General features: G+C 46.8%; 1 protein-coding gene across 2 annotated transcripts in view; it reads left to right on the top strand.

Annotated features, from left to right (window-relative positions):
• Positions 1 to 26088, top strand: part of MARCHF4 (membrane associated ring-CH-type finger 4) — a 101434-nt gene that overhangs the window by 51727 nt on the left and 23619 nt on the right. Inside the window, exon 2 of one of the 2 annotated variants that reach the window (XM_071562200.1) lies at positions 19414 to 19569. In XM_071562200.1, coding sequence (XP_071418301.1) covers positions 19414 to 19569 — 156 coding nt within the window. Of the gene's footprint in view, positions 1 to 19413; positions 19576 to 26088 lie in introns of both variants that reach the window. The other variant, XM_071562199.1, reaches the window with a different exon arrangement.

Genomic DNA, 26088 nt, shown 5'->3' with positions numbered 1-26088 from the left:
CAAACAGAATGCTGTTCATTAGCCCCTGTGCTGAGTGCCATGTGGTGCCTCTGAGTCCAAAGTAAAAGGAAAGGAAAACCTGTTGCTGAGGATAATGGTCACAGTCTGATCGAAAGTGGCAGTCACAGTCCTGTTGAGGTTTTGGTCCTTCTTTGGATCCAACTAGTGGTACCCCAAGTCCCAAACCCCAAGGATTATATGTACTCAGGTTCAGGTGGGAATGGCCAGTACCTCCACCCAGGGCAGGGACTTTCACAATGGGTGATTTAACTCCATGAGTCATGGGATATTTTTGGAATCTTTGATGGCCCATTAGCAGACATGACCCCTCAGGCTGGATGCGGAGGTGCTAATGCTTCCCCCAAGGGGAGTTATCATGGCTGAGTCATTGGTGTGAAGAGAGGAACACCCTCCTATCTCACAGGGCTCTTTAACACCCAGCTTGTAGCCTGAGCTGTCAAGTGTGCCCTGAGCAGCTGCTGCAGACAATCCATTACTAACAGTTCACCAGAAATTATATGGAGGGTGTAGAATACACAGTTTTGGTTACACCCACATGGTGACAAACTGGTCCCAGCAACTAGGACAGTGGAAAACCCAGCCCAGCCCAGAAGAGCATCATCCAGGCTAAGGTGGGCCCTTGCCACATGGAAGATTTTTGTTCACTTTCTCCAGTTGCTTCTCCCTGAACTTCGCTAAATAATCACTCTCCCTCACTGACCTTGTAGCTTTTACCGGGCCACATGTTTAGCAGGGCTGCCTGTGCCTCTCCAGTGTTTTTCTAGCATGGGTGTGCTAAATCCCCACTGGGTTTTGCAAATCTGAATCAGGACAAGCAGTCCTCAAGCCAGCCATGATCACTGAAAGCAACCAGCTCCAAACTCACACACACATGTCAGGGAACAAATAAAGCTTAAAGTAGTAAACAACTTACCGCTCATTTAACTTTATCACTCTAAGCTCCCAGTTTGCTAATGCATCTGGGTGATCTTTTTACAGTTACTGTAGCATTGCAGAGGAGCATCCTTCAAAATAGTTCCAGGTAGATAGCACTTGCCTGGCATACAGCTCTGAGTATGTCCCAAGTGAAATAAGTACCATTTCCACCTAAATAGGATCTAATGAGCCATTCAGTAGAATAGAGAAAAACAAAGTCGTTGCCCTGAGGAAAAGCATCCCAAAGAACTTAAGCATCCCAAAGAATTCAACAGTCTGCTGCTGGCAGTGCTTGTCTCTCAGATAACACAGGCTACAGTAGTTTTCTTGAAGTCTAAATGAAAACACAAAACTGCAAGAAGAAAATGAGGGTCTTTGAGGTTTCATAATTGTTCCCAAGAGTCTCAGTCTTCAGTTTCATAATACTTTATCCTGTCACACTTGCAAAAATGATTGTTAAAGATGGATTATAGGGGCCCATAGTCCTGCATTTGCAGACAGCCTGAGACAACAGGTCAGAGGTGAGTGATGCCTCATCACAGGTTCACAGTAATTCAAGTAGCAGTGTCAGCACTGCTAATGCCCACTTCACAACTCACAAAACCACAGAATTACAGAAAAAATTAGAGAAATAAGTAAATGCATACCTGAAAGCCTGCGGGGGTGCAATGGCATGTTTCTGTGAGGCTGCGGATAGGGCAGGGTAGGTGCAGTCCCATAGTCCACAGCATGGTTTGCAGGGAGAGGTAATGGATTTCATCTGAGCTGAGCAGGTGAAAAACTGGCCTGATCCACAGAAAAGAACTGTGTCAAGTACAGGCCAGATACAGAGGCTCTGGATTAATCTGGTTATACAGAAAAAGGTGAGGATGGGCAGCCCTGGGAGGTAGTGAGGTGTAAGAGATGAGGGAAATGCTGCAAGCCCCAAATGGAAAAAGTGAAAAATGCTGACCACTGGCTGAAACCAGGGGTAAGCAGACCTATTATTGTGGTCCTTAAACATGACAGAAACAGTGGTTCATGGACAGAAAACTGAGTTTTAGCCTCAAGATCATATCAAACTCTTGAGGTTCAAGTGAGAAAAAAAAATCAGAACTAAATCAGATCTTTGGTGAAAAACATTTCCTGCCCATTGACTGAGGGTCTCTATTTAGGTTCATGATAAGAGAAGACAAGTCTGGAGCCTAAAAGACAGCAAGGATGAGGTATGTTAGACACCATCTACAATCTTTACATCTATGGCAGTCTCATTTTCTAGTCCTGCACTTTGCAGAGCTGAAAGTCTCCTCTATGGACTGCAGTACTGTGAGGGGCTTCTAAATCACAGATGCTTAAAGATGAAGTGTGTTTAGCATCAGATTAAAAAAACTCATGCCAGCTCCCTGCTCCATTAAGCCATTATTCTGGTCTTGAGAAATTCTCTACCTGAGAAACATCCACAGTAAAGGTGGGGGCAGGAGGAATGCCAGTCAGCTCAGTTCAGAGCTCATGTTTCCATTTGCACCTGGCTGCATTGTGGAGCAGGACCAACAAATCTGTCCCCTAGGCTCCAAGGTGACCCAGACTGGGGAAAGGACAAATTCCTTGATGAGAAGTGGGTTTAGGTGTTTTCTGGTCACCACAGGCTGCCATAGACCTTCTTTTCTTCTATGTGACAATAGCTGCTTTTTAGGGGTAAACCAGTTTGCATTTAATTATAAACACTTAAAGACATGGCTGGAAATGAGCTCAGAGCTGATGCAAGCACTGCATGCCCACTGAGAGACCAGCAGAGGGAACAGGGAAGAGGAAGGTGAGAGAAATCAGTGGCACCTGCCCTCCATGAGACAGCATGAGCTAAATCCTCCTAGGAGGGAGGTACAGCCTAACATTATCACTATTCCAAGGAAGCTGATCCTGTATGGCTCAGAGTAACATACCTCAACCTACTAAAGCCAAACCAAGGCCATAACATTGCTGCCTAAAAGGGAGCTCAGCTTTCCTCCACATTGCTTTCAAGAAAATCTTCCCTTCTATAAATCTCTGTCTTCCCTGGTCCCACCAAAGACTTTAGCAATTCCCAGGTTGGTTTTCAGCAGTAGCCATAGACACAGCCGCCCAAATACCAGCAGCAGCATCAGAGAGCCAGCAAAAACTTCCCAAGCTGTCTGTAACCCATCCCAAACCCAAGTCCAGCCAGCTCTCTGCTTTAACCTTTTTAAAAGTACCTCCTCACAGCTGCTCTGAGAGGCAATTCAGGCTGTGGAGACTCCACTCCTGGAAACCTTAAGATAGCTCTCAATCCAGCCCAAGACTCCCTAGTAGAAGACCTTGCTGTGTCATCCAAATCAGCCTTGCTTTCTGCTCTTAAAGAGTGTACACAGGGTGCTCAGGTGCATCTGCTATAATGCCCTCAGGTCTGTGAAAATGAGCCAAATGGCTTTCCACAGGTGTTTTTACTAACAAAGGTAAAGAGAAGATTGGGGCAGAAGTCCTCTTGGGAGACCCTTTGGAGAGGTGGAGTGGTACAGCAGCTGCAGGTAGGCTGCGAAGATGTTACATTGTCCTTATGGAGGAGGTTTGAGCTGGGCAAGTCCCAGACTGCATTTCTGGAAGTTAGGCTCCTGTGAATATTTTCTACTTTATCCAAGATGCTTTTAGTTTTAATTCAATATCAATACTTAAAGACTGTAATATGACTCTTCCATGCTAGGGCATTTTAGGATCATTCTCCCACTGCCTGGTGGAAACAGGGAACTTTTTCTATGGGTGACAAATCTCCATAACTGATTACAAAGCTGCAGACCTTGTAAAGCCTGGGACAGCCCTTTTCTGAAGGCCTTGTGCCGTGGGATGATGAGCTGGTAGTCAACACTGACATCCCTCGGCCCAAAATCCCAAAGCCTGAAACAAGTAAGCAAAGCATCACCCAGATTAAGGCAGGACTAGATCCGCTAGCGGTCCTGAGGTGGCGTGACTTTAACACGGTCAGTCCTAGCAGCGGTTGATCGCTGCCTCATGGGGAAAGCGAAATGACAAACCTCCCCCGGCTCTTGCCGGGCTTTTTCTGCACAGCCACTCTCGGGGGCGGCGCGGGGCGGGGTGCAGCGCGGGCAGGGGCTTTGCGCTGCTGCCAGGCCGTGTTTACTCCTCGCAGCGCAGTTCCCTGCATCTCTGTTTCCTTTGCAGTTTCACACCTCGCTTCCTTTCATCACATTACCCCGAGGTGACTGCTTCCCCTCTGTCTTCCCTTTCCTGTGCTCCAGCCCTAGCACTGAGCCTTGCCTTCACCTGGCCAGGTTGCCTGCAGGCTGAGCAAATAAAACCATTCCCGTGGTGACAAACGTGCCCGTGTTTCCAGCTCACCTTGGGGAAACTCTCCACTTAGATCCCTGTTTCCTTGAAATCAAATCAGATAAGGAGGCGAGCTCCCTTCTGTACAGATGGGCAGATCTTATTGTTGCAGGCTTGGATTATGTTTTTTTTTCCCTAATAAGCAATGAATTTGACCAGAAAAGCTTGTCAGGAGTGACCTAGACACCCTGCTTTTAGGTTGTAACACAGCCAGCCCTGAAACACGTGGCAGTGCAGCAGAGCATGTTTCAAGACCTGCCCCCTGTGTGCTTTTGCTCATCAGCACTGTTACCAGGCAGACTTTCATCTCCAGAATCTCCAAAGAAATTAAAGAAATTACATTAAAAATTTAAAAAATCCTGTTCTCCTCCCAGCAGCAGGAAGGCAAAACTGCTGAAGATCCTGAACAGCGAAGTCGAGGATGCAGATCCTGCTGAGAGATCTTGCTTAGCTTCCCTGACTGCTACCAGAGCCTAGAGATGAGGCCAAGCACAGGGAGAGGATCTGGAGGACACAGAAGGAGTGTGTTCACCTTCCAGGCCCTGGAGCTGTCAGAAGTCCTCCAGCTTCTCGGGGTGACTACAAGTATCCTTGCCAGCAGGCACCACTGGTTTCATTTTATACTCGCTGCCCCTCAAAAAAAAAAGTCTCAAAGTGTATTTGCTGCCTGTGGAAATGTGCGGATACAAGAGATGAAGGCAGATGCAGCTTGGGCAAGAGCCATGGATGCAGGTGTTGTGTCTCTGCCAGGGTACCTTGGCCCCGCCCTGCCATCCCTGCAGCAAGGGACTGCTGAGGCCTGGCACTTCACAGAGGGTTGCATGGTAGCTGGAGGTACTCATTTTGGAAGTAAAGTTATAGAAAATCAGGCACTGCTCATTCCTTTTAGTCAGAACTACACCTGAGAATTTGTGTGTAACCATACTGAAGAAGAGAAGCCCTCTGACTGGGTGGATGTGCAGTAGTAAGATAGTTCCTTTCTCCTCAAAGGCTCACAGAACAGTGGCAGGGACTCTGAAGGACACCTTCCACTCAGTCACCCCTGCAAGTAAACAGGGGTGCTGCAAGGGGTGGGGCCTTCCTGCAGAGCAGACATGGGCTGCCCTGGTGCTCAAGGCTGGGACATGTTCTGACAGCCAAGGTGCACCAGTGAAGATCATTGTCTGTGCAGACAGGTGGAAAACCATGTTTAATTATTTTCTCTTCAACAGCCTTATTTTTTCATGTTGTTTAAGCCCCTGACTAATGCAGATAAATGAAGTCTACATTTGTCCATGTGCAGTGGATAAGAGTCTTTACCCTGATACGCAGAGCAAGGTTCCCAACATGGAGATTGCCCCAAACCCTACAGTGTGTCATCAGCAAAGCTGTAGGAGGGCAAGCTGGGGCCAGGGCCTGCTCTACCCATGCCAACCCCAGACGGCTGTGCTTCCCATCACACTGCAGCCCATGAGGAGTGTCTGTGGCTGCTGCAGGTATTTCCCATTCCTAGAGCATTGCTGTGAAGGGTGATAGCTGGGTAATGAGTTTCTTTAGTCTTGCTTGAATGCTTTCAGCTCCGCAGACACAACTTCTCAGCATTTGACACCAAAGAGCAGATGAGTAGCTGATTACATACTACCTTGCCCTGAACACAAATCTCAGCAGTTAGCAGGACTTCTTCCAGATAATACACGTGTGTGGATAGTGATAATTTCTATGCTCATCTCTCTACCAACCCCAGTTCTTCAACGGTAAGATAAAAAAAAAACCAGGGGCTTTCAAAAACCTCATAAAATCTTTCTGGCATAAGAAAGCCCAGGAGCCCCACACTAAAAGAACTCAGGTCTAGGGACTGCTAGAACTGTCTCTTTTCTACCCATGACACTCAGGGCAAAGCAATGAAATAGCATCCCTTTTTCTTCTCTCTGCAGTGACCCTCTTCCATCCCAGCTGCTTGCAGCATGAATAGTAGTGAAGGAGTAATTAATCCTGCCAGAATACAGCAGGTCACAGTCAGGGAAGCAGTCTGGGCATTATCATGTTTTTACTAGCTTGGTGCACCAGGAGATGGAATGGAGCAGCTGGGAGTATGTGAAGGACAGTCACATTCTAAAAGCTGAGTTCAGGTTAGAAAAACAATAAAATCTCCACCACTAGAGCTCAGAAACAGATGCTTGACCATTCCTGTGTGGTCAAGACACAACTTGCTGGGGAAACTGTATGTTACTCCATGGGAGATGTGTTGGAGGAAGGCAGCCTACCCTCTAGCTAAAGGAGGATGCAGGAAGACTTGTCACAGCCCAGTCTGGACATAGTTCACTGAATTAAACTAAACCAGGTGTGGTAGGAGGAACTTTATGTGGCAGAAACAGGTTCTGTATTCTGCAGCAAATTCCATGGGGAAGAAGGAAAACCATTTTGACAAAGCAAAATAAAGACCAACAGCAGAGAGGTAATAATTTGTATTTCAGTAGGGCATCTTTCATGCTGAGGGATACAAATGATTTGGCCACTGTTTGAAATTGAGCCACCTCCAGAGTGGAACATCTGACATTGCCTCAGTGTTGATGTATTTGTTAATATGTAAATTGCCAATCAGTATATCTTCAAAAGGTTATTGTAGAGTCAGATAATAAATCATCCCTGTGTAATGCTTAATATCTTTGTACTGACACTGCTGAAATCTCAAAGCCCTGACACTGTTTATATATACACATCTCTGTGTGTGTGTATTTCACTTTTATGCCCACAATAAACCTGATCATCTCCTTGTGCAAAAGGAAGACTGGGGGAAAAAAATAAAATGGCCTCTATAGCCAACTTGACTGATGTTACAGCTATTCTTACATTTATTTCTACCGTCTCTGATTCATACTCTGCCCGGGAAAGGGAAAGCTTGATTCCCCGGCTGGAGTAGGAAAACACAAGGCTTTTCACCAGGAGGTTTATGCAGGCAAAGACTGAAACACACAGATTCATGCGGCTTCATACACAGGAGGCCTTAGGCCAGGGCAGCATTGAAAAAACATAGTTAATTTTGTGCAGCTTCCCATGGGGACAGTGCAGCCGACACCACTGGTACCTTTGGCTCTGTCCTGTTGAGCTGCTCTTGACTGGAAAGTTGTCATGCAAGGCAAAGGGATTTGGGGATTAAGCTGCCTGTTCTCTTTCCCCACAGTTTATTTTTGCTGTACTTCAGCTAAGTGAGCCAATGGGTTTATGAGCTCTAGACCATGCTCCTGTAGTGGTGGGGAGGATGGTGCTGAGAGTCAGCAAGAGCGTGCTCACCCGCCTCCTAATCCCAGCCATTCCCCAGGGGACTTCACCTACTTTCCCAGCACCCGGGATGCCTTGAAAATAGAAAGCAAGCAAAAGGGCAATGTGGCCACTCTTATCATGGCCAGGTGGTGCAAGACCCCCTGTTTTTATTCTTTCCTTTGATCCCATCACTTGCTCTGGCTGCTCCATGCTGCCACTTGCTCTTGCATCTAATTCCCAGCCCTCTGATTCCCCCAGGCTGACCTCAAGCTGCCAACACTGCAGACACCCCCAACTCCAGCCCCATGAATACTTCCCCTAGATCCCATTGGAGAGGTGTTACTGGTGGTTTGGCACATTGGGATCTGGAGCAGCATTTGTCATCGCTGCATGAGTGCATTCTGCAGGCAGCTGCTCTTCTGCTGCTGGCAGGCAGCTCCTGAAGAAACACTTTATGGCTGAGTTTTAGCTCACTACTAAAGGCTGTTCAGCCTCACTCTGTAGCTGCATCATTTCCAAAGGAGGTGCCTCTGCCTCCAGTGCACGTTTCTGCCAGCAAGCATTTTGACTTTCTGCCAAACATTTAAGTGACCTTATGGCAGGATTGGAAGGCAAAGCTCTGGAGCTCCACCACGCTGTGGTCCCTGTGGGCCTCTATTCTCCCCTCTGCTGCCTCCTTCATATATTTTCATTCAGCATCTCTGTTTGCAGGGTTGTCTGAGACATTAAAAAGAAATGCCTTCCCCACTAAGACAATCTGTAGTAATAAGGAAGTTGATCTCACATGAATTGGGATGTTCCGAGAACCATTTTAATTTTTACTAATCAGTAGATGAAAAATGAATTACTTCAGATGTCATGTCCTATTGCACAAGTCTTGTAACGTTTGGAAAAGCCATAACAGAGTTACCCAGTAATTGAAGGGCTCTACATGAGTGAACTTTGTAATTGCATATTCTTCTCCTTGAGGCTGGAAGGCAGAAAGGAGAAGCAGATCAGGCCACGACTTAATGAAACAGCTCAGTCCCACAGTGCTAGTGAAGCCAAAAGTAAACAAACCATGCTCATTTTATATCACAGCTCCTGGCCCTTCAGCAGCTCTGTGTGTGTTGTGCTGTCTCTCACCTTACTTCTGCTTTCAGCCCTCTGCCAGGCTGTCCTTGCCCCAGTGGCAGCCTTCACCCCACGTGCACCCAAGGCCAACAGCTGACCCCATTCGAGCACTACCTCATGGCACAGGAGACACAGACAGCTTTGGAGACAAACATGGCTTTGGAGGGTTTCCACCTCTGAGCTGCCAGTCCTGACCAGCCCAGATGGAGCAGTAAAAGCTCCTGCATAACCATTCCCATGCAGGTCTGTTGGGACAGTCCCTCCTGTCACATCCTCATCTCTGCTCCCAGCTGGGAAACACTGCCCTTGAGTACTGGAGATGTGCTCTGCACTTCTGTTCACACCTTATTATTGGCTTCCATGTATTGAATGTGTTCACAGCTCGCCCAGTTCCCCACTCCGCTGCCTTCAGTTCTGACTGGGACTCACTTGAGGGTACTATGGCAAATGAGAACCCTCAAATCCTATGCTACCGTCATTTTCCACTCCCCTCCATTGATGGTACCAGAATGAAGCAGCTCTTTAGCAGGTGCCACATTTTTGGAAGGAGCATCTCACTGCTGTAAGGCTGCCAACAGCACCTGGCCATTTTCTCTTTTGTGAAGAAAGCAGGAAGATGAGGCAAATATTACAGAGTAAAGATTTTGTCAGCTCTAATGTTGAAGGGTTTTTCATCTTTCTCAGAGAAAAAAAAATAAAAAAGAGCCTTTTGCTCTGTTTGTTTCATTGTCTTTAAAAGTGGGATCTATCATCTGGAGAGTCAAACCATCATCCATTTCTGTGGATTTTCCATGGCTGCTCATCAGCAGCCCATGGCATAATGTTTTCTGAAATGGCCATTAGCTGAGTATCTTTATGAACAGCTTCCCAGGGAAGTAGCTGCAAAGTTCAATTTGCTGAATTATGAGCACATCTCGGATAAGAATTGCATTATATGGTACTTGCATGCTGAAAGCATTAACTTTGTACTTTGAACTTTCAAAATACACATTGATGGATCTGATGAGGACTGAAGAAGTAGAAAGGTATAGGTCCCCAAGGATTAGAGATAATAAGGAATAATTGCTATCTTTTTTTTCCCCTCCCATGGAAGAAAAAGAAGTATAGTTAGAAAGATTCTGTCTAGCTGAGGCTTTTTCTAGTGAACAAAAACCCCCAAGAAAATTACTGAAAAACTTCTTTAATTGGTTGACAATGTATTACAACAAGCCATAACATAAGGGTTCTTGATTTGTGTTGAAGAGTTGTTTGGCTTCATGGTATCGCATCAGATTTATCACAGCATCCTAGGAATCAAAATTGAGCTCACTCTTATATCTCACACAGGATAAACCTAAGTATTGTCTGAAATGCTTTAATTAAGAACCAGAGTGAAGCAACACTAGATTTCATTTTCAGAAGTAACTGGATTGTTCTAGCTCACAAAATTGATGGGATCTACAGTAAATCTCCAGAAATTTAAAGCCTCAGTACTTCGGGTGAAAGCCCAGGGGCTACAGAGTAGGACATTTCTTCTCTGGGACGCTGAAGCAGCTCCACTCTGTATTCAGGACAAGTCTGGAGCTGAACTCACTCCAAAACCCAAGTGCTCAGGGATATTCAGGTATCTTGATTTCACATGCGCTGCAGTGCTGTGATTTCTATGCACTGAAGGCTCTTCACTTAATCGGTGCTATTATCACACCTGATGAGGCACAGCAGGTGATATTTGAGATGCTTGCCTTTTGATTCCTTGCAACTGAGCAACATTTAGTAAGAATTACTTAAATCAGCTAATCAAAAACATGTTCAATGACATTAGGATGAAGTGGGCTATAGAACACCTAAGTAAAGTTATTTTTCTTGTGGAAATACTTCTGTAGAGAGAAAAGCAAATAAATACCGGTGTGATCTATATATTTTAAACTCTCTACTCCTTGGGCTATTGCTAATGAATTCCTGAAAATCCCATCTTATTCCATATTTCAGGTAAGGTTCAACTTTGTTCTAGTGGGACAGGTTTTCACAAACCTTTCGTACTTGTGACTGGCCAAGAGTCACTGTGTTAGGTGCCAAAGAAGGGCACACAGAGGTACAGCTGGGCTGTGGCTGGGTTCTGCAAACACATCTGTGCACAGCTGGGACAGCCTGGTGTCTGTCTTTCCATGCCAGGAAAACGGGATGGTGGGGCCAGTTGCAGGTGAGATTTTGGTGGTGCTGCATGCAGGCAGTGGTATGGGCCTTTCCAACACTGGTCCACCAGCTCCCATTTATATTGAATAGGTTTCTGTTGAACCCCATAGCAAGGGTGTTCTCTGACTTTAGGAAATCAATTTGCATGGAGATTGGCTACCCAGAAAAGGGCTGATGTTGAAAGGACAAGATGGCAGAGCTCTAAAGGTGCATGGTTTGAAGCTTGATTCAGTGGACAAAGCAGGGGACCATTCACCTCCAAGCTCATGTCACCTTCATCTCTGGGTTCTGGCCAAGCTCCTCCCATCCATGCGGAGGGGACCAAAATGCTTTGTGTTGCAGAAGGATGAGGGACTGATTGGGTACAGTGGGGAGACCCAACTGAACTGCCTGGGCCCTGCAAACTGAGAGCTTCCTTTTTGATGAGAAATAAAGCAAGGGACACAGCTCAAACAGCTAGAGAAGAACACCTGTGGAAAGTCAGTGCCTGTGCTTTCTCCTCTCTGAAGTTACAGAGACCTTGTGCTGCATTGCACAGTGCAGAATGGCCCAGTCTGACAGGCATAGGACAGGCACCGTCCTATCTTCTTCGTCATGGATTTGGTGGTGGCTGCAACAGCATGGCAAGTGCTTTCAGGTCCCTGTGTTTGCTGAGGAAGACTGATTTGCTTTGAGGACTGATTTGTTGTGGTTTGCTCTGATTTGCTCATTTGCTCTCAGGAAAACCGATAGATCAGGATTCCTGTTCAGAGGAATCTCGTCTGAGAAGAGCCCATCTGTTGTCAAGATCCACACACAGATGGAGCTCAGCATCCTCCCTCTCAGCTAAAGGCGCCCATAGGGACTGTCCTCACCTCTCACTTCCCCAGCAGTGGCTGTCCCAGGTGAGAATGAATCCTCAGCATCCCTTTCCATGCTCCCTCCCTTTCCAGCTAAATGGGACTTCCATCATACGACTTTCTGCCTTTCACCTTTCAGTGGCCTAAAACCAGGTGTTAAAATACTCCATAGCTCATTGCACAAAAAATACTCTGTGATTCTGTTTCTCACAAAAATGCATGCTTTCTGCTCTTTTGAAGTACTTTCCTTTAAAGGAAATTGGCATTAAGCCATGAGGCACCTGGTCCTTCCTAAACCAACTCCTTTTGGCCTTTGCCAGTGGTGGCAGGGAAGCGCTCAGAGCTATTGAATAGTGCCAGTCCATGGACAAACACAGGGGTGAGTTTCTGTCAGACAAATATTGAAACAGCCCTAGCCTTGATTAAGTCCTTTTTCTTTTTTTATAATGGGAAGGGATAGGGTCATGTCCAAATATTTTACATTAAATCTGCAACTTTCCTGTTTTCTGTTACCAAGGTGTTGCATAAGTGTGCCCCAGCTCCCTGACAGTTCACATTAAGCTCAGTGAACCTGCGTTCAATCTCCTTCTCCTGGAAATCAGTGAAGGCGCGAGGGCAGAGCCATGCAGCAGAGCTACCACTCCAGACTGCTCCAAGGATGAGTCACCACAGCAAAGGCTCCTGTCTGAGGGAGCCAAAGCTGCCGCTCTCTAATGCGCTGGGCTTTCTGCACCCAGGACTTCTCAAACCTCTTCCTCACTTCTTTATTTTCTTTTTGAGTCTTTATTCCTTGTCTTCTTTTCTCTCATCCACCCTCCTGCTCTGCAGAACTCTTTAAGGTTTTAGCAATTAAGGGAGGAAAAGAAGCCATCCTCTTTTCTGCTCCCTGGCAAAGCTGAGAGCTGATTGTGTGCAGAGGAGACCTATCCCTGCTCCTGCCCAGCCTGCTGCTTACACTGTGGGAAAGATGGAGTACGGAGGTTGCTCTCAGGCTTTTCTGATGTGAAACTCATCCCTGCTAATAAGCAATGAGGATCCTATGAGGACACACAGACAGAGTTGTGAGGGATCTTGCTTCTGATCATCCTGCTCAGAGGTGGCAGAGTAGGAGCAGGGCAATTAGGTGAAGAGGATGGCCAATGCCATGGTGCAGGTCAGGGCCCTCTTGGGCCTTTCCTGTTCTCTGCCTCTCCCCCAAATCCCTGCACTGTTGTTGGGTGTGTGGGCACAGGGGTTTCACCTGCTGTCTGCCTCTAGCTCAGCTGAGACTCAAGTCATCCACTTCAAATAAACAAATGTCTTTTGACATAAAACATGGGCAAGCTTTGCTGCTTGTCTGATGAGCAGCCAGACGAGGTGATGGTCCCCCAGCTTTGCAGCCACAAAGAGTCCCCAAGGGGAACGATAATGCTCAGAAGAAGGAAAGTCTCTCTTTCTTCCCACTTCTCCAGCTCACTCCCAAATTCTAAGCTGCCACCTCTGTCATTGGCTGCCTCAGCAGTGGTGACAGGCACAAAACACTGCAGATAAGAAGGAATAGAGATAACTTAAAATTTCCTTTGTCCACGGTAAAGCCAAGGACACTGGGAATCAGCTGCTCAGCTGGGAAGTCATGTCTATTGTGATAGCAGTGGGATGAGTTTTCCAGCAAAAGGCTGTGAAGCAGGTCCCACCCTGCGTTCCTCGCAGCTGTAACTGCAACCTTTCATGTTTTCATCTGAGAGGAGCAGAAACAGCTTGAGCAGTGTGGCATCTTCAGTGCTCCTCACAGGTACTGCAGCAGCAGCCTCCGTGGGTAGAAGGGCAATTTGTGCTGGTTTGGGGAGATTGGGAGCTCTGCAGATGTTATGGCTTTTCAGACAGGACTTTGGAACAAACGTTGGGTTTCAGCTCAGAACCATGTGAGACATATCCCTCTCTTGAGGAGTGCCCACATTTCCAGACATCACCAAAATACTCCTGATGGTCCTGAGGAGTGTGTGATGGTTTTGCTGGGTGCATTAAAGGTGAGATGCCTGTCTGCTCCCACCCAGTCTGTAGGCAGAGAGATGCTTGTGTTTTGATGCTAGATTTCTCATTGCCCTCTCAGAGATAAGTACCCCGTTCATAGGGCTGTCAGAACAGCTAATATCCATTGAAAATTGCAGAAAACCATGAAAAAGTAGATCTGTGTTTCCCTGCAGCCATCTGAGAGCCCCCAGCCTGACGTGCCCAGCTGTGGCTGCTCACTCCTGCTGCCGTGGGGATGAGAAGCCCCAGAGAGTGACTACACCTCTACCAACCTGAGCCCTGCAGATATGTGGTCCTGCCCCAGGGAGTTGCCAGGCCAAGAACCCACACCAAAGACTACAACCAGACAGCCACAGGCTTAAAGCCATAGCTGAGCAACACAAATTGTCCAGAGCTAGATTTTTCTTCAGTCCTTTATGGGGCTGCATTTTCTCTTGCTTCTGGGGTGAGGATACTCATTGCACCCCAGGGCACACAGATGTTGCCTGTCATAGGGCAGTGCTGCCTCTACATGCCACAGGGATGATCAATCTTGCAGGGAAGCTGTTGGATGAGGCAGTCCTGGTCACAGAGATGGCAGAGTCTGGATGATTCTGTTTTACAATCACTTGCACAGATTTTCCTATAGGTTCTCCAGGTTTTAGGGAGCTGCCCAGTCAGAGGATCTCCCCAGCTGTGTCAAGAAAAGTCTCTCAGCAAATTGCTGCCAAAACGGAGATTGGGATTGGCACCCAGCTCTGCTGAGGTGCCTGGGGAGGTGCCACCCTGCCACAGAACGCCATACATAACCATGTCCTGTTCTGTCCTGACACCACAGGGACCTAAGTCCACTCCTCTCTGGAATGGAGAATGCTGGAGAATCTCATGCAATATACATAAATATGCACACATATGCACACACACAAATACACATAGATGCCTATTTCAAGTCCCTTGTTGCCTGTGCTGGCTGGCACAGTGCTTACACATGTGGGGGTACTCACAGGAAGCATTTGAGCTGCTGGTAGTAAAATGTGTGTTTAGTTTAAAAGGATGGAAGGGCAGCTTTTGTAAGTGTGTGAAGAGAGTGATCATTAGTGTATGTTTATTGAAGTTTACCAGCTCTGTAACAATGGGTTTCTCTTTGCCATTGGACTTAATTTGTCAGTAATTATGTTCCTAATATAAAAATCATTTGGCATTTATTTGCCATAATAAAACTTCCCATTGCATTTAAATTTAGTGTGAAGATTTAAGTGTGTTTAGGAGATGCAGTTGAAGACCTGAAATTAAATATTCCTGGTTTTCTTTTCCAAACAAGTCAAACTCAGATAAATGCTAGCAGTAAGATCCATGTGTGAATATCTGTGAGCAGTGGCAGCTGCATGTGCATTCCCAGAAAGAAATGGTACCCCCTGTGATGTGGACAACTCCTTCAGCATCTTCTTATTGACCCACTGTGGTTCAGAGCACTAGTCCTGTGGGTGATGCTCATGCTACTTTGCAAACCTGAGCACACCTGATGAAAAAAAATGTTAAGTCTTAAGCTCACCATCAGCTATCTTGATTTTCTGTACAGCTTGCACTGGCTTTCAAAATGTTTGCTTTAATGGTTGTGGTAGCAGAACGTTGGTAACTGGATTCTTTCCAGCTGAGCTGGTGCTCAGGAGCAGCCCAGCAAGCAGACAAAATTCAGCACAGCTGGAGCTGAGCCAGCCCAGAAGCCCATATCCTAGACCAGTGACAACATTCTCCCCAGACCTGCCATGTTTGAAGGAGGCTGGATGGGTACATTTGCTATACTTAATTTGCAGCTGAAAGAACAGGCCTGGGAAACACATCCCATGTCTGCCTGCTGGTGGGTGAGCAGCTGCAGCTGTGGTAACAATGTGTGGATGGGCTCTCAGCACTGATAAATGACCAATAAAATGACCAGGCGAAAACACTGCCACCAGCACTCGACAGGGGTGACGCTGCTCCTGACGTGGTTATTTTCTCCCTCAATATGCTGAGCACCAGAAGCGCACACTGGCTATTATTTTTTTTCCATCTTTTCTCAGCACTCCTCCCAGTAGGCTTAAAATAGCAGTGGGCAGATAATCATTAACCACTTTGATGTACTGCAATGGGCACAGATTGGGAATTCAGGAGAGGACAGAGCTAGAACAGACGTGCTCTCTTGTTTTGCCTCCAGCAGTATTGTCCTCCTTAAGGTAAAGCCAGTTCAGCCTGGCCTCGCCCTTGCTACTCCTAGAGACAAGCTCCCATCACAGCCAGAAATAGGAAAGAATATTCTATATAATTGCTTAATATATTGCTCTCCCAAGAGGTTGGGAAGAGTAATACATGGGGAAGAGTATTTCATGCATATTTAGAGATGATTGTGGTTGAAGTCAGATCACCCACCCCTTTTTCTTAACTCTTTTTCTAATTTAGACTTGGATAACAGAAAAAAAAATGGCAGGTGCCCTAAATCTAAAGCACACTTGGCTGTTTCAGAAGAGCAAGATGGTACTGAGCAAGCTGAGGAGGAAGCTTGAAGCTGGGGAGCATTTCTCCACTGGCTGTTGACAAAAAAGAAATGATGCTTAGGCTATTCCCAGTGATGGGATGTAACTCTACAAAGGAAAATTGCAAAAATAAGTGTTGTGGAGTTGGAAATAGACCCTTCAAAGTCTCTTTGGAGAGCAGTCCCCAAGGGGAATTGGTGGAAATGCTGTTGTTTGAGCACTGGAGAATATGTTATGCAGAGCCATCTTCTACAAACCTGCAGAAAGGCATTGGGATTTAATTTCCATCTCTAATTGCTGTGGTCTGCATCTAACTTTGGGCTTGCTTTTGTGTTCATGTAGCTTTTAGCAACAGAAGTCTCTGTGCAGCAAATCCTGTTTGTGTATCACAGCCGATGATCTGTTCCTGAGCTCTCTGTACAGCCAGCATTGAGACTCCTTCTCCTTTGCTGTACAAAGAATTTATTCCTTTAATATGCCCCTGGTGTTTGTTTTTCTGCTGGTACAGGAGTGCATGTGCGTGTGTGTGCATGTGGCAGTGTTTTACAAATGCCTGCTGTGGACAGAATTGGGCTTCACAGTATGCAAAAATAGCTGTGCGCCACATGCAAGGATATAATATTTCACACGGCTGGAGAAAATGTGATAAATAGAGTTTTTGCTGGATTTGCAAAAATGAAGTAACTGGGGGATTCTTTTCCACAGTTGAGTCCTGAGGTTACAGGAGCTGGCAACACTGTCTAGGTTGGAGCATCCCAGTTAGGGAAGAGGGACTGGGTCCCCACGGCAGTGCAGGATGTCTGTGAACATCTCTTGGCTCTGAAGAGACAAACTCAGATTTCATAGACTCAGTCATTACAAAGCCCAAGAAGTCAATGTGAGCCCAGGCTGCAGCTACAGTTTTTCACCTCTGCCTTCGCCTGGAGGCTGTTGCTCTTAGGTCCTGCTCCATTCTTCTCCATTCCTGATCCTTCATCACTGATGCCTCCAGCTGCTTGTTAGATAAAATCCAAGTCCTGCACTCACCATTATGAGCCCTGCAGGAGACCCCAGTGTGCAGCGAGGTGGAAAGGCAGGGATGCTGCAGAGCTGGAAGGTTTCTGCATTACCTCCTTGTTGCTGGGGTCACATTTGTATGCTGAGGAATGAAACTGTTGAGAAAACAAGGCACCGGGGCCTGAGACGAGAAGGGTAGACCAGAGGCAGGAAGCAGTGGTCCTTGTACCAGGCTAGCTCTTGGTGTGGAAAAGCTTGACAAGTTGGGAAGCAGAGAAGCTGTGCTAAGCTCTTATCCCTTCCCTTTTGCATCCTGCCTGGCAGTACGTGCCAGTGATAGCTCATTACCACACTTGCGGTGTCCCAGCAAGATCCTCAGTCTCAGCAAAGATCACAGATATGCACAGCTGAACCCGAGCCCCTCAAACTGGACCTCACATGGGGAGTTTGAATGCCAAATGTCAGTGCTCTCCTTCCCTCACACACCTTTTTCCCATTTCCTCCTTCTCTGCTTCCCTTCTGGTTTATCCTGTCAGCCCTTTCCAGCTGTAAAATGTTCATGAACCCTACAACCCTCCTTGTTCCCCTTCACCTTTTGCAGCCCCTCCAGTGTGTAAGGAAAACAAGTACCAAGTAGAGCTGAGTCTAGTTTTGTAACATAAACAGTTATTTACAGTTTTGCTAAAATTTCATGGAAGATGACATTTTTAGGTCACCTAGCCGAAACAAATGAAACAATTAATATGTTTGCATTAGGTTTCATAAAAAGTATTGCTTTTGCCCAGTGTGGTGCTCAGTTCCTCAGATCCTGAGACCTGATGTAGTGACCTAGAAGCTGAGGCAGTTTCCCACCAGGGGTGGTAAGAGCGGAATATGGTTCCTAACCCGAGGCAGTCATAATGGATGTCTTTTACTGTATCAAGCAGTGTCCAAATCCAGGGTCTGTTATCCTGATGCTCCATCAATGGCAGTAATGGGGCTGATCTGTGGATGTAAATGCAAATATCCTCTCCACAACATTCAAAGTATGATGCTAGCCTTCCCTGTTCCATAGATATTATTCTGCCTTTAGAACCTTTTAAATCTTGGAGCACAGCTAAATACACTATTGGAGTCTATATTGTGGCTTTTAAACACTAAGAGGTGAGAAATAATATGTAATTGCTCTGTTCTTCCCTAAATAAGCGATGGCAAACAACTGTAAAATGAGCTTCTGAGCTTGTGTGCAGAGAGGAGTTTAGTCCCATGGTGAGCAGTAAGATAGCAGATGGATCAGAATAATATTGGGTTTTCCCGGATACCCTGTTTAAAGCTACACCAGAAACAAGGGAGCGAGACAGGAGGTTGTCTTTTAGCCACCACTCCTAAACGTCTCTGTCACAATCCAGGACACAATTTGTTCTCCATCTTGCTTGTTTCTAGGGTGCAAACAGCTAGCCCTGTAGACTATGCATCAGTATGACTGCCTAGGGGAAGTGGCTGGTGGGAGAGTGAAATTTGAGGACTTTTTCCTTGCTGGACTATGAGTACACAAAAACCTGGACCCAATGCACACATCTGCTACCCACGGTTGGGTTTGTCCCTCCAGGTCCGGGAGCACTGGGAAGGAGAGTCGTGTGTCTAACACTGCAAACACCCACTGCCTGCCAAGTCCTGGGAATTGCCACATGGCACTGTGCTCAGGTCAGCTCCCAGGGAGGAATGGCACCTCCACAGCTGGCACGAGCCAGCCTGCACAGAAAGCACAAGGGCAGCCACGTCTGTGCTTGCTCTCCTGCCTGCCTGCATGGGCTTGAGGAAGCCTGCCCAGGACACCAGTCTGCAGCAGAGGCTGTCTCACAGCTATGCCCACCACCAACCTCACTTTCTAAAACAGGTAGCAGAGAAACAGAAACCTGAGCAGTGAACCAGTGATACCTGGTTGCCAGAAGAGTTGTGTCCTCTGGTTGTGGTCTAGAGTGGATCCTCTAGTGTCTGGTAAGAGTTGTGCTTATCTAGTTTTTCCTTCAGTGGTGATTAGGCGCTGATTATCTTCCCACAAAAAAATGTAAGACCCAAGTATCTGAGACCATTACATCCCTGTCAGTCTCTGTTCACATCAGCCAAGAATTATTAGAGGGAAAATGGGTGAAGGCAGCATGATTGCCTAAGCCAAACCAAGTAAAAAGGAACAAAGATCAAATTGGTGGAGCTGTGCCATGTTGTGCTGTGCTGTGCTGTGCCGTGCCACGCCTGTGAGAGGAGGGGAGGAGGGGAGCCTTGCTGATGCTGTCTCTCTTTTTCAGGGGGAGTTGTTGAGCCCATGTCGATGCGATGGATCGGTGAAGTGCACGCACCAGCCATGTCTGATCAAATGGATTAGTGAGAGAGGCTGCTGGAGCTGTGAGCTGTGTTACTACAAGTATCATGTCATTGCCATAAGCACAAAGAACCCTCTGCAGGTAAAGGTACTAGAGACATTTCAAAGTCTATTTATCCTTGTTTCAGTTTTTGTTTCTGGAAGCAAGTGGATTTTACCTGTGTGGATTTTCCTTCTCTGTGCACAGGGATCCATATGTCTGAGATATTTAAAAAGGGTTGTCAGGGGCTGGTCCAGAGAGGCCCCATGTTCTGCTCAGTGGTTCCAGGGGCATCTCCTCAGAAGTTGGCTTTTTCTGTGCCTGGCAATTCCTGCATTCACTTGCCTTTTGTTGAAAATTCCAGTGTGACCACAATAGTGCTGTAACCACTCACAGCTGTTCAGATGTGTTCATCCACTGGAGACCACAAGTATGCCGCTATCTCGAGGGGAAGAGCCACTATGGGATTTGCTGCAACAGAGCACACAGTCTGTGACAATGACGGAGAAATATGCTGAGACTCCATGTGTCTATAGTTGTGCGATTAACCTTGGTCTCCTCCTGCTGAGAATCCTCTGTGGTGGCATGAGGGATGGAGGCAGATGGAGGGTTTCTAGAATTCTCCTCTTGCCACCTTTTTAACGTTACTGCCATGATCATGGCATGGCACAAGGGGTGTTGACTCTGATACTCTGGTCTCTCCAACCCTCGTTCTTGGTGGACTTTTGCATATGGGCACACAACAGTTAAGGCACATCTTGATATAAGTGGCTGTGAAAGTCATGTGAGGACCCACCTTCTTTCTCTTCTGAGTTCAAAAGCATTGTGGCCTAATAAGCCTCACTGCAGACTGGGAATTTATAATCACGATTCAGAACAGGGAAAACTGTGTGACTATTAAAAATGGGATAAATTATCCTTAGCAATCGGTTTATTGCAGGACAACAACTGAAGATGGATTAATTGCTGCATGCCTTTGCTGAGCACCATTAATGCCTTGGATGTAAGGAAGCAGTTCACATCCAGGCACTGCTGCTTAATCAGCATCATCTGGACTGGAGAGACATTACAGTGGTTCCTAGACCAGGGTGATGTCTGTAGGGATGTCGGTCTGTCCAGTGCCTGGCTCTCTGTGGGTTATTTTCTACCAGCAGGCAAGAACTGTGCTGGCCATGGTGCTCAGTTGTACAGCGGGGTGGGGTGGGGGGGTGGAGGGTGGAATGCAAACACCTGCTCTCTCTTTCAAACTGGAATCTCTGTGTGCCTTTCCCAGGCCTAAGGTCACTAACCACACAGAGGAAACAGGGACAATTCTTCAGGACTTCATACTTAAATGAAGTAGTGAAATCAGGGGGACATCCTGGGGAAACTTGGCTATTGGGAAGGAAAATGCCTGCCTGCTCTCTGAAAGTCCCTACAGCTTCTGTTTCAATTTTCCATGAGCTATGGGCTGGACAGATCTCTAGTTTCATCCCAAGCATCTGACCCAGGGTGTTTTAATTTTTTGGCTGTAGTAACTCAGAGCAGATTGAAACACAGGAGGGGAGGTGTGGACAAAGCAGCATTTGTTTATTTCTGAAAAGCTACTCTGTGACTGCCCTAATGCTTCTTAGGCCTCAGATCTGAGCTCAGATCTGTGACGCTGAGCAGCATTGAAGGTTTGTGGTACAGTTTTAGGAATGTATGTGTTGCCAGCACTGCCTTTAATGAATGACCTCCAAATGCTCTGCACTTTCAGGTGGCTCAGGGCAATGGGTCAATGACTTTCTTCCTGTTCCTCCCTCAGCTAAAATTTGTTGGAGCTGTTCATGGGCAAGCTCCCATCCCACACACACGTCTCAGAGCCTGGGCAAAGGGTCACTATTTCTGGGCTCCCCTATCAGAAATGGATCTGATCTGCTGGTCTTTGCTATGAACACAAAAACTGAGAAATAGGAGCAAGTAAGTTAGAGAGCTCTGCTTTGGGAGTAAGGATTCCAGAGGACTGTGCAGATCCCAGCTTGGAGCCTTCACATTGCTGGCTTAGACTTCACAGCATCTCTCAGAGAAGGACTGGGATATTCAAAGGGTGGGAAGAGCAACTGGAGTGAAAAGTCATTTGGTCTGGAATAAATGCAGTGTGTATAGAGTTACAGCTGCGTGCCTGGGTGCCTGTCTGGTGCCAGCAGAAAGGCACTGCTGGGAAGCAGATGCTACACTAGCATTAGTTTCCAAAATCCTGTGAGAAGTGGCTGATAACACCATGCCTGCACTTTCCACAAGGACTAAGGACTTGGGACCCCGTAACCTGTCTCTGCACATGCCTCATTCCTCAGTGGCTCTCATCATCTGGTGAGATGCTGGTCAAGGGAGGCAGAGAGGACACAGGAGCTGCAATGCCCTGACACCATGTCCTGTAACAAAATGTCACAGCACGTGCAGGTGGAAAGAGTATCCTTTCTGCTCAGTCTTCACCCCCCATGTGCATAGCACAGACCAGCTGAACACACAAGCATATCTGTAAGTAAAAACTCAGAGTCCATGACGTTTCTTCTCAGGGTCTGCTGGAACTTCTGCCCAGCTTTATTCTTACTAGAAATCTCTCAATGTATCAAGCACAGTTCTTGGAGGACAAATGCTAGAGGAAGCCATGATCATCTCTTTATTCCAGACCAACTATAATATAGGCAATGACCCACAAACCTCACCTCCTTGTCAAATGAAACCTGTTTGGGTGATGCTCTGAGCCTGGCTAGATTCTAACCAGCAAAAGGCCTACCTATCCCCTGTGTCCTCTCATCTGATAAACTCCTGGAAAGCCAAACCCAGCCAGCTGGCAGGTCTGGGACTACCTGAAGCATGTCCCATTGGTCCGAGCAGAGCAGCATATCCAACACCTATATCTTCCCCAGGACTCGCATGTTTCTCTGCCAATTTTGACATCTGACATTTTTTGGAGTGCTTAGGAGCACAGTATGTGCCAGATGTGTATGAAGATGCGTGGTGTGGGTAGAGAAGTTACAGCCCAGTTCATGCATATTTAACACAGACTTCTTCCACCCTCTAGGTTGTTATGATGTTTCATACCAGAGAGAGACCTTTAGTCTGGTATTCTGGCAGAATTAATCTCTATAAATTAACCCACCCCATCCCCTCTCCCTGTATTGCACGCATTTAAGAGCAAAGGTCTTAAAGCATCAGCACTGCTAACCTGCTGAGTTTGGGGGATTAAAGTTGTTAGACAACATGGCAGGTGTCCTGCCAAGCAGCAGTCAGGCAGCAAATGAGCAAAAGTATCCCACCAGCTGTGAGCAACCAGAAGATTCAGAGCTTTTATCTGTCCATTATCCATCCATCCATCCATCCATCCATCCATGCTCCTCTCCAGTCTGCTAATCACCAAGACAGGAGTCATGGGCATGGAGGCTTTAAATGCTCTTCTCCATTGCAATATTTGAGAAAAGCCCATGATTTTAAAAAGAACCAGAAAACACAGGGTTTTAGAAGGACATGATAGTACTGTCTGCACTGTGGTGCTGATATACAATGGAGTATCTCCTGTGTTGGGACTCTGCAGTGTATTTAATCTATACAGATCCTTCGTAGTTACCCCTAAGCCACATCTACGCTGATGCTCTGATTTTAGCAAACAGGAGATCTATTTGAACCAACCTTCACAGATCTACAGCTGTCTGCAGTCTCGAGGAGTTCAACTCTGATTTACCATTGTTATCTCTGACTCTTCCTGTATTGTGGCTGTTTCAGCTCCAAAGATCCTTAGTTATCCAGTGCTGGGGTTGGGATCTGTTCTATATTCTCCCCTAGCTCTGTTTTCCTCATGGTCATGCTCTGCTAAGAGCTGATGAGTGGTCTTATATGGCCGCTCCATGAAGACACTCACATCTGCCAGGAAAGTGGCTGAGGTCACAGGATGTTTGAATTTCAGCCTGAGATCCTGAGTTAAAAAGCTTGAGGGAAGTTTACTGATGTCTCCTGGCTGTCCCAGCCTTCTGAATCAGTTGTGATAAGTGTGAACTTTGCCTGGTCCCTGCTGAGCTTCAGCTGTAGCCTGCAAGCAATGGGTGCAATCAATCACTCCAGGAGAGACTTCCTGGCCTTTGCGTTTTAAGAGGAACTTTCTAGGATTTTGATGCTGTAGCCTGAGTCTTACCAGATGTTCTGGCATGTGGAGGAGAGGGGGTTTCGTTACTGCATGTTTCCATGACATGGCTCTACTGGACCCTCCTTCCTCCCTCTTGCCTTTCTAGTAGCTAAATAAGCCATAGCATCTGCAAGTGTACAGCAGGGAAGCTATGCCACAGTGGTAGTGTAACTTTGCTTGGTGAATTTATAAAAAGAAAAGCCATCCTCCAAAAGATAATTGAGGAGGATGGCCAGGGCCTTGGGATAGCAGTGAGGAAAGAGCCAGACCTAAGCAGTGCTGGAAATTATCCTCTCTAGCCTTCTAAGAAAAACCTCTTCTTGCTTGTGACCCTGGGTCTGAGAATTAAATTGCTGACTAGCACAGCTCAGGATGTTAATGATACGTATTAAGGGGACGTGTCAGATACAGCAATAAAAATAAACTGAACTGCCTCAGGCAGGAATGGGGGAGCTCTCAGGGGAGTGTAGGAAGGCTTTTCCAGCAAACAAGACTGCTTTGCAAGCTGCTGCAGTAAGACAGACATATTCTGCAGGCAATAGCTGCCTTGGATCTGCCGATGCTGGTGCCTGGGAACCTTTGGAGGCTGCTGGTGCCAAAGAAAGAGAAATACAGATCAGTCCTTAAATACTACAGTAATGATATTATTAATCTGTGTTACATTAGCAGTTGAAGGCTTTCACTCACAGGCCTCCAAGTAGAAGCACTGAAGCAAACAGGGAAGCATATTGGTCCCAAGTTCAACATGGAGTTTATGAAACAGTGCAAGAGAATGAGTGGCAGGCATTGATCCCAGCTTGGATCTGGAATAAGGTCATTACAAATGTTAGGCCTGAGCTCCTAAGAAACCCTTTCTGAGGCATATGGGTTGCAGAGCTTGGCTCCTACTCTCCAAACCATTCTGAAGAGCTGTCTGGAGCTGTCTTTCTGCTCTTCAGAACGGTTTGGAGAGTAGGAGCCCTTTTTCCAGCATGGGTGGCAAACCATCACAGAGAGCTGCTTGGCCGTGCTCTGAAGCCTTTGTGAACCTAGAGCTCAAAAAGCTGCTCTGTTATCCTGCAGGAGCCTTTAAAGCTTTCTGGTACCACCAAATCCTTTGTTCTGCCCTGTTCAGCACTGGCAGAGCATCTGTGGAGCTTTCTACCTGCCTAAAGGTCACATCCCTTGACTGACAACCTGGGTGAGCTGCCAGTTGTTAAAGCTGCACTTCAGTGCAGCCCAGTTACCCAGAACTTGACAGTCATTATCAGCTGAGGGAAGAAGGGCTTAGCTTTAGGTCTTTCCCCACAAGATGGGATTGCTTGACACTGTGATCTTGCTAGAGCTTGAACATAAGAGCTGAAGATTTGGAGGGAGGGGGCCATGTCTGCAGCCAGGCATTCAAACCAAGAGCTTTGGGGGTTTCAGATATACCAGTAAAGGGACTCGGCAGTGTTGCTGAGACCCTTCTTTGCAGCTCTGGTGGTGACCCAAGGATGACAGGGTCACCTGCCAATTCCCTGGTCTGCTGGCCATAATGATGGTCAAGAGGAGTTAAGAAAAGAGGTGATTTTCTAAGTGCTCTGATGGAATCTGAAAGGCACAGTGCTGTGATTGAGGTGGGGTCCCAAGACTAGAAGTGCAGGGACACATCAAGCCCAGCTCCTTCTTCATCAGCACGTTCCACCTCTGAAAAGCTCTTGGACCCTTCTGTCTGTGCACTGACTGGGTAACAGGCTTTTTCTTCTGTCTCACCACTTCTGTTCTCTCTGTGCAAACCTCATACCCTATGTTGTGTAGCAAAATGGAATTAAAAGATGAAAAATAATGACTCTGGTTACTGGTGGCTCAAGCTAGATCTGGAATGCTAAATTGCAGTTCACAGGGTTTCCAGAGAAGACATACAATATTTATTACTTACTTTTTTTTCCCCTGGAAAATACGAAATTCTTCTGCAAGCTGGTTATTTTCCCCAGTGTTCAGCTTTGACCCATTTACCTCCTTGCCAGAGGGTAATCACAGCCCAGTGCCACCTCCTGAACAGAGTAAGGACTGCTGCTGTGCGTGTCACTGTCACTTAGTGCCAGATGCAGGGGGAGAGCCTCCTACCCCCCGGCACGGCTGACAGACTCCAGCCTCTTCATTATCACCACAGCAAACTTCCTGGCAGCCACTGCCAGCTGAGCAGCATCAGGCAATGTCCCTGCTGCTGTTTCAGCCTCTCTCTTCCCAGCCGAGAGGAGCAGGGTTTGAAGTTTGCACTCAGATGTGACTTCTCTGTGCTCTGAGCCCCATCCACTTTGGCAGTGTATTTAGTATTGCGCCTCATCCTCCCTTTCTCTGCAAAGAGCTGCTAATTGTTCTAGCAGTTCCTTCTTCTTTTTCTATCTTTAATTGCTACATCGGAAGGACCTGTTGCCACCACAGGCCTTGCAGTGTGCCAGACAGATGGTGAGGAGTCAGTCCATTACCTCCTTGAGAGAGAGAAATGATGCAGAATG

Source organism: Pithys albifrons, chromosome 8, assembly GCF_047495875.1.
Source record: "Pithys albifrons albifrons isolate INPA30051 chromosome 8, PitAlb_v1, whole genome shotgun sequence".
Classification (NCBI taxonomy): Eukaryota; Metazoa; Chordata; class Aves; order Passeriformes; family Thamnophilidae; genus Pithys; species Pithys albifrons.
Note: the sequence above shows the minus strand (reverse complement) of the source record. Positions and strands in the feature narration are given on the sequence as shown.